The sequence below is a fragment of the Ipomoea triloba genome, chromosome 9 (assembly GCF_003576645.1).
Source record: "Ipomoea triloba cultivar NCNSP0323 chromosome 9, ASM357664v1".
NCBI lineage: Eukaryota > Viridiplantae > Streptophyta > Magnoliopsida > Solanales > Convolvulaceae > Ipomoea > Ipomoea triloba.
The window spans coordinates 18,101,799-18,110,164 of NC_044924.1; the positions used below are offsets into that span (position 1 = coordinate 18,101,799).

Below are 8,366 nucleotides of genomic sequence, written 5' to 3' on the forward strand. Positions count from 1 at the left end.
GGATTTCCTTACTTAGCCGTCGCGCTAACTGCACTTCAATGTGTTTCTTATCAGTTGCAGATTAGTGTGGGCCCCTGTAGCCGATGAGCTCGGAATAGAAGGGAAGTACAGGTTGAGGTCTACTCTTTGATGTAGATAGGGATTGTTATTAATGTTGTAAGTTTAGCCTGTGCACTTAGAGTGGAGTTTGTCAAAGAGGTGATAGAATTCACTCTAGGTGTGGCGGTAGCACCCGGTTTTCTGTTGATATGATGTAAGCTTCCGCAGCGTTATATTACGCATATTGTAATAGTTGTCGGAGCAGAAATTGGGGTGTTACAAAATGGATCTACTCTTGATGATAGAAATCACTATGGTTTTTGAGTTGTATATTACTGGGATGCAAGGCAGTAATAGTATGTATTAATAAGGATAGTAGATGTAAAGACTACCTTAGCATCTAAGTTGTAACAAACTTAGGTGTGGAGTAGCACTTCTGGATTTTATGCGCTTCCGTTTTGGGAAATTAGTAATTATGATTAATTATACCTTTTTGTATGATGGAAAATCTGGGGGTGTTACATTTCCTCATCTCAATTTTCTCATCTCCTAGGACCATTTTATTGCGAACAACCGACTCCAGTTATAACATTTGTGTATTTTGAAGACTATGGTTGCTCACTACCTAGTGAGATGGCTTTCCTCGTATCTTATCTCGGGGATTGGCCTTTTTGCCTTTTCTACTCTTTTCTCCGAATTAACAACCCCTCATGCCTTTTATTTTGGGAAAAGGGAAATTTCACTCAATGCTCACAGAAAGCTCTCCTTTTGCCCCATGTTCTATTCTATGATTATTCAATTCTGGGCTTCGCTTAATCTTATCTTACTGAAATTAGGGATTGCACACTCCCACTTCGAGAGATCCTTAACTAAGGTCTTTTCAAAATAAGAGGTGAATACCACACAAGCATATAATTTTTCAAATTTTTAAGGGGTCAAGAAAAGGGGTACTTCCAAGGTTATTCAAAGAGGAGACTTTTTGGCACAGATTTAGCATTCTCCAAAGATAGAATGAATAATAACACATACTTGTGGTTCGATTATCTTTCAAACAAGCAAGATAGAATGAAAAATTTTCATTTCAAGCACAGCTCTTTCCACACTTTAGATCCAACATCGTCCTCGATGTTGACTTATAATATAAAGAAATAAAGAAACAACAAAACATGTGTTTTTCCACACTTTAAAATGAAAACATGAGGTTCACATAATAGATAAACAAGGGATAAGAGGTAGATGACCTAGTAAGCATCCCATGTCATGTTGCTCATAATGCTTGGATAGATGATTCTCATGTTCTTGCAACGAGATCTGCATGGAACTGTAGAATCTACAAAAAATAGGGAATTTCAACTTGGAGGGTTATTTGATAAAGTAAAAATGATAATAAAGCAAAGTAAATATCGGGTTGCCTCTCGATCAGCGCTACGTTTAACGTTTTTAGCCCGACGATAATGTTATGAAGATTGTGCTACTCATCCTCCCAAGGGACTAGCCTGCAACACTGGACTGTTCCTTGTGCATTTTCCGTTCCATAGTATTTCTTGACTTGGTGACCGTTTACTTTAAAAGATCCTTTTTCTGGATGCGTGATCTCCAAAGTTCCGTAAGGAAAAACCTTTGTAACAATATAAGGCCCCGTCCATCGCGATTTAAGTTTTCCAGGAAACAGTCGCAGTCTGGAATTGAATAACAACACTTTATCTCCTTCAGCGAATTCTTTGTTCTTCCTGATGTGCATGTCGTGATAAAACTTGGATCGTTCCTTGTAAGATCTGGATGTCTCATAGGCAAGCAACTGCCATTCTTCCAATTCATTTAGTTGAAACATTCGCTCCTGTCCTGCTATGAGTAGATCTTCATTCAGTTTTTTAATGGCCCAATACGCCTTATGCTTGATTTCAACTGGAAGGTGACATGTTTTGCCATATACCAATCTGTATGGAGTAGTTCCTATCGGTGTCTTATAAGCAGTTCGAAAAACCCATAGTGCGTCACTGAGCTTGTCAACCCAATCTTTTCTATGCCGAGCCACTGTCTTTCCAGTATGGCCTTGATATCTCTATTTGCATTTTCAACTTGCCCGGTGGTCTGAGGGTGATATGGGACTCCTCCCCGATGTTGTATGCCTTGCTTTTGAAGTAATCTCCGCATGGGCACATTCCGGAAGTGTGTTCCCCTATCGCTAATTACAATCCGTGGCACTCCAAATCTTGTGAACAATTTCTTTAAAAATCTTGTTACGCTCCTGGCATCATTGTTCCGAAGTACTTCTGCTTCAACCCACTTGGATACGTAATCCACTGCAATAAGGATATATTTGAAACCTTTGGAATCCGGAAATGGTCCTGCAAAGTCTAATCCCCATATATCAAAAATTTCGCATGCCAGTATGTAATTCTGTGGAATCTCGTCTCTCCCAGTGATGTTCCCAGTTCATTGACATCTGTCACAGTTTCTTACACAAATTTGAGCATCTCGGAATATTGAGGGCCAATAGAATCCTGCTTCAAGTGCTCTTTTTGCAGTTCTGTTAGCTGAGTGATGGCCCATTCGGTGGCATTCTCCCAGAATTTCATGCCCTTCAGCCTCTGTTACACAACGTCGAATTATTTGATCAGCACACACTTTGAAGAGATATGGCTCGTCCCAGAAATAAAATCGAGATTTTGCTATTAATTTTCTCCTTGCATGTGTATCTAAGAAATCCGGTAATTCTCCCCCGACCAAGTAGTTGGCCAGATCAACATACCAAGGCGTGAGATAGAGACCCATCAATTTTTCCTCAGGGAAATATTCGTTCACATCTCCAGTCATATCTTGTCCCTCCTCATTTTCTAACCTTGACAAATGATCTACTGCACTATTTTCGACTCCTTTTCGGTCCACGATAGTCACGTCAAATTCTTGCAATAGAAGAACCCATCTGATCAGTCTTGGCTTTGCTTCAGGTTTAGACATAAGAAATCTGATAGCCGCATGATCAGTATGAATGATGACCTTTGACATCAAGAGGTAAGATCTTAATTTATCCAATGCAAACACTATTGCAAATAACTCTTTTTCGGTCGTGGTGTAAGCTTGTTGTGGCTTTGTCAACATTCGACTAGCATAGGCAATAGGCTGAAATTTCTTGTCATTTTTCTGCCCTAGCACAACTCCAACTGAAAAATTGCTCGCGTCGCACATTAACTCAAATGGTTGATCCCATTTTGGTCCTACAAGAATTGGAGTATGTACCATGGCATCCTTTAAATTCTGGAATGCTTTCATTGCGTCCTCATTTAATTCAAACACTGCATCTTTTTCCAACAGTTTAGTCAACGGTCTTGCGATTTTCGAGAAGTCCTCAATTAATCTTCTGTAGAATCCCACATGTCCTAAGAAACTTCTTAGGGATGTCACATTGTGCGGTGGTGGCAAGGTTTCAATGATTACTGTTTTAGCTCTGTCGACCTCAATTCCCCTTTTTCGAAATTTTATGTCCAAGCACAATTCCTTCTGTGACCATGTAATAAAATTTTTCCCATGATAATGCCAAATTCATCTTCTGGCATCGTTCCAAAACCTTTTACAGATTTCCAAGGCATTCTTCGAAAGTTTCTCCAAAAATTGTGAAATCGTCCATGAAAACTTCCATAAAATCACCAATGAAATCTTCAAAAATAGCCAACATGCAACGCATGAAGGTAGCAAGGGCGTTACAGAGACCAAATGGCATTCTCCTGTAAGCAAATGTACCAAACGGACAAGTGAATGTTGTTTTCTCTTGATCTTCCAAGGCTACTGGAATTTGAAAGTATCCACTCATTCCATCCAAGAAACAGTAGTAATCGTATCCGCTTACTTTCTCAATCATTTGAACTATAAAGGGTAACGGAAAGTGGTCTTTACGAGTGGCTTCGTTGAGCTTCCTATAATCAATACAGACTCTCCATCCAGTTATCTTTCTTGTAGGAATCAACTCCTTGTTATCATTTTCAGTGACTGCGATTCCTCCTTTCTTTGGTACCACATGAGTCGGGCTGACCCATGTGTTGTCCGAAATAGGGTAGATCATTTCGACATCCATAAGTTTGATCACCTCATTTTTCACGACTTCGAATGTGTTCGGGTTAAGTCGACGTTGCGGTTGTGCTACAGGTTTGGATCCTTCTTCCAATAGAATTTTATGTGTGCAAATGGCCGGATTAATCCCTTTCAAGTCAGTCATCTTCCAACCTATAGCTTCTTTGTTTCTTTTCAGCACTGTTATCAGTTGTTCTTTTTGTCTCTCTGAAAGATCTGTCGCGATGACAACTAGTAACTCTTTCCCTGTTCCTAAATAAGCATACTCAAGATGAGCAGGCAGAGGCTTTAATTCTCCTTCATGCATTATCTCACCGTCCTCCTTTCTTTTCTCATTTCCATCATCAAATTCCTCCCCAAATTCATCAAATTCATCCCCATCATTTCCAACCATTTCCTCCGAGACTTCACCAACATAGTTTATATTCTCAACAAATTCAGAAACACAATCATTATCAAGAAAATTAAAACGATCGACCTCTCGGTGTAAAGCAATATGTAAAGAGTTAAGTTCATGCTCAAAAGTATTTTCATTACAATTCTTAGCTCCTATGGGACATTCCCAATTAAAATCATGCCTCTTGGCTTTGGGCACTTCACATAGATAATCAATCTCATCATGCACGTAGTCAACGAAAAAGCATTCATCCCCATCTAGAGGATATTTCATAATTTTGGTTACGTCGAAGCTGGCTGACTCGTCTCCTACACGGATAACGAGTTTGCCTTTCCCCACATCTATTAAAGCTCTAGCGGTCGCCAAGAAAGGTCTGCCCAAGATGAGAGGAATCTCCACATCTGGGTCCATATCTAAAATCACAAAGTCCACTGGAAAAATGAATTTATTGACTTGGACCAAGACATCTTCCACTATACCCCTAGGGTATTCGGTAGATCGGTAAGCTAATTGAATGCACATGCGTGTAGGCTTAAGAGTTCTGATAAGCACCAAGAATACCATTTAAAAAGGGTCTTAATTGGATTAAAAGTGCACCGTTTTGACGTCCGATTATAACAATTACATGCATTTTAGCTCAGATGTGATTAAAATCTTCTAACGTCATTCCTAGGAAGAATTTTTAGGTATTTTACAGGTTGGAGAGGGATTTGAGGCTAAAATGGAGCAGAAGACAAACAAACCGCAATGCAGTATCGTCCCGCGCAGCCTCACACGCGTGTGGCTGGGCGTGGAAACTTTCCAGTAACGATCCACGCCCACTACCACGCATGGAAGCGTGCGTGGTCGGGCCAAGGGCCATTTTGGGAAATTTGTTCCTTTTTGTCACCCATATAAATCCCTCTTCCCTAAACCTAGGGAGACAATTAGGATAGAATAGATCTGAAAATTGTAGAGGGTTTTCTCCCCTCTTGGAGGAAAATTTCATTTTCTTCTAGTTTAGATTAGATCCAAGAGCAAGAATGAAGATTGAGATTCCAAGAACAAGGTTGTAAAGATCCCCTTTCTAAGGGTGGTAACTGTTCTCTCCAATTTCCTAATTTAATACTTGTTTCTTTGAGATTTCCTTTCTTTTTCTTGTTTCTTTAGAATGTTAGAGTAGATTAAAAAGGGGATTGGTGGCCCCAAGGTTAATCTATGTGGATGTTTAATATTATTGCTTTGAATTGTGAATTGCTTGGTTGTTGGATGATGAACTTGTGTGGATGATGTTCTTCAAGCTTTGTGCCTTTTGTGGCCACATTAGGTAGCAAACCCAAAGGAAGTGAGTGTGTGCGCGATAGCGGCCACTCACGAGTCTAACTCACCCGCATCTCTGCTCTTAGTCCGAAAGGACAAGATCCGAGAGGAGTGGTAGACAAAGTGTTCAATGAAATGCCCCAACCGAATGAGGATGTGGGATTCCAAAGTGTGAAGCCACTTGGTGATGTGCCACGAACTCCCTAGTCTATTCCACATCTCGTGCTCGCAAACTCATCCAAAGATAGACCACATAGAGAAGCCTAAGGCCCTGATCTCCTCCTTTTTATTTATTTTACACTACCTCTACCAACCTTTCAAACTTCCCTACAAATGACACCCCACCTTAGCAAATCCCGTGACTCTTTTCCTTCAACCTCTTAGATGCCACCACACCCATTCGGTTCCTATTCGCCATCCTTGAGAGACACGACACTCGGGGAGTTTTGACTCTTCGTTTTACCACCTTCACATTCACTCCCACTAAAACCACATCCTTCAAGTTCCTAAATTCAATTTTCGATATAGTGCAAAGGGCATCAGATTAATGCTAGCACCTAGGTCTGCCAAGGCTCTATTAAAAGTCGTTCCTCCTATATTACAAGGGATAGTAAAGCTTCCCGGATCTTTTAACTTCCTAGGCACATCCTTATGTAATATAGCAGAACATTCTTCTCCTAGCACAACAGTAGCAGTTTCAGACAATATCTTCTTGTTAGACAAAATATCTTTGAGGAATTTAGCATACCTCGGCATTTCTCCTAGTGCGTCAATGAATGTCATGTCAATGTGTAATTGGCGTAGCATTTGTAAGAACTTATCATACTTGGCATTGTCGATGTTAGTGCGGAATCTTTGAGGGAATGGAAGTTTCGCTTTAGGCACAGGTGGTGTTCCTTGCATAATTTCTTTTCCTTTTCGAGAGGGTTGTGGTTGTATATCGTCTCTTCTGAATTCTTCTTCGGGTGCTCGTTCAACTTGCGTCGAATTTGAAGTCTCATCATTGTCCATCCTTGGTTCTTGTATCGGGATAGATTGTGGCGGAGGTAGAACAACTTCTGGAAGTGCTCTCCCGCTTCTCAGTGTGACAGCGTTCACATCTGTTTCTCCCTGGACTTGGATCATTTCCATAATCTTTGCGAGTGTGCTCTCAACCGTTTGGAGCGGTGAGAGTGTTTCGTGGCGAAGCTCTTGAATTTCTCCCAGCATCTCCTTAGTGATAGTTTCTTTAAGTTTAGCATTCTCCTCCCTCGTTTCTCGTATGAAATCATTTAAGCGTTGTTCGAGGGTGGTTTGGTTGTTTTCGGGCGAAAGAGGCTGTTCTGGGGAAGTAGAAGAATAGGCATATGCATCGGCTCTGTCCACGTCTTCACCACGCGTGTGACTCGGCGTGGAATTGTTCTAGAGAGCTCCCACGCCGGCACACACGCGTGTTGATCTCGTGGTTGTATCACTACTCACAAAATTTTCAGAATTTTGATGCTTTGGCTCATCAAAGTGCGTTGGAGGGTAATATGGAGGTATCTCATGAGTAAGATATCTCTGGGGTTGAAAATGCTACGTAAGCTTGTTCATGATAATAAATTGGTGGTGGAGGTATAGGATATGGAAAAGTAGGTGGGTAAGGGTAAGGGTAATTATGATAGTATTGAGGCGGTGGGTATGGTGGTTGGGGTAGTGAAGGATAGTAGGGATTCCTTCCATATGGCATAGAATTATGATAGGTTCAATCATTAGGTGGAAGTGGATCCATAATTGCGTCAAAGAAGTCCTGCAAACAAGTTTTCAGACAAAGAATCGGAGCACAAGAGGTAGCTCCTTTCACAGATTAGCTCAAGTGGTGTGTGGTTGGGTGCGAAAGTGTAGATAACAATAAAACAAAACAAAATAAAATAAAATAAACAAGTTATCCAAATGATTCAAGATAGTAAAACTTTAAATTCACCGTTTGTGATACGAACTCGTACCAAGCCGGCACCGCTTTGAGTGGATGCGGACTCCAAGGATGGAATGAGAGGAGGAAAAATCAAAGAGATAAATAGAGAGAGAGAGAGAGAGTGAGAGAGAGAGAGAGAGAGAGAGAGATAGCAGGAGAATGGAAGTTGAAATAATTCTTGTGTGTCCTCTTCCCTGGCATGCAGGGTGGTTATATACTGAGTTACTCCTATTATGTTTATGACTATGATTCTTAATATGATATATATTAGGACTAAACTATACTATCCTATTATGAATAGACTTAGTCTAACAAATGTAATCAGCCATCCATGTTGGTTTCCTTCGTTCCCTCTTTGGCCTAGTAGTATGAGTTGTCTCTTCTCTATCTTTCATATCTTGATTTTCACCCTCTTCTACTGTGGATATGCCCGTATCACTCCCCTTTCCTTCGGCGACCACCTTGTCCTCAAGGTGGAGATTGGGGTACCATCGTTCCATTTCATCGGCAGTTTCCCATGTTGCATTTTCTGGATTACTATCTGACCACTGTACCAAGACTTGGTGTTGTATTTTTCCATTTTTCAGAACATCCCGTTCCCCACAGAGTGCTAGCGGAGTTGAAATA

General features: G+C 40.8%; 1 protein-coding gene across 1 annotated transcript; it reads right to left on the reverse strand.

Moving 5' to 3' along the window:
* Window positions 1-6,301: 6,301 nt before the first annotated feature.
* LOC116029658 lies at window positions 6,302-7,012 on the reverse strand. The gene has a single exon (XM_031271705.1). It carries the CDS (start codon window positions 7,010-7,012, stop codon window positions 6,302-6,304), a length of 711 nt encoding a protein of 236 aa, XP_031127565.1.
* Between the last annotated feature and the right edge of the window lie 1,354 nt (window positions 7,013-8,366).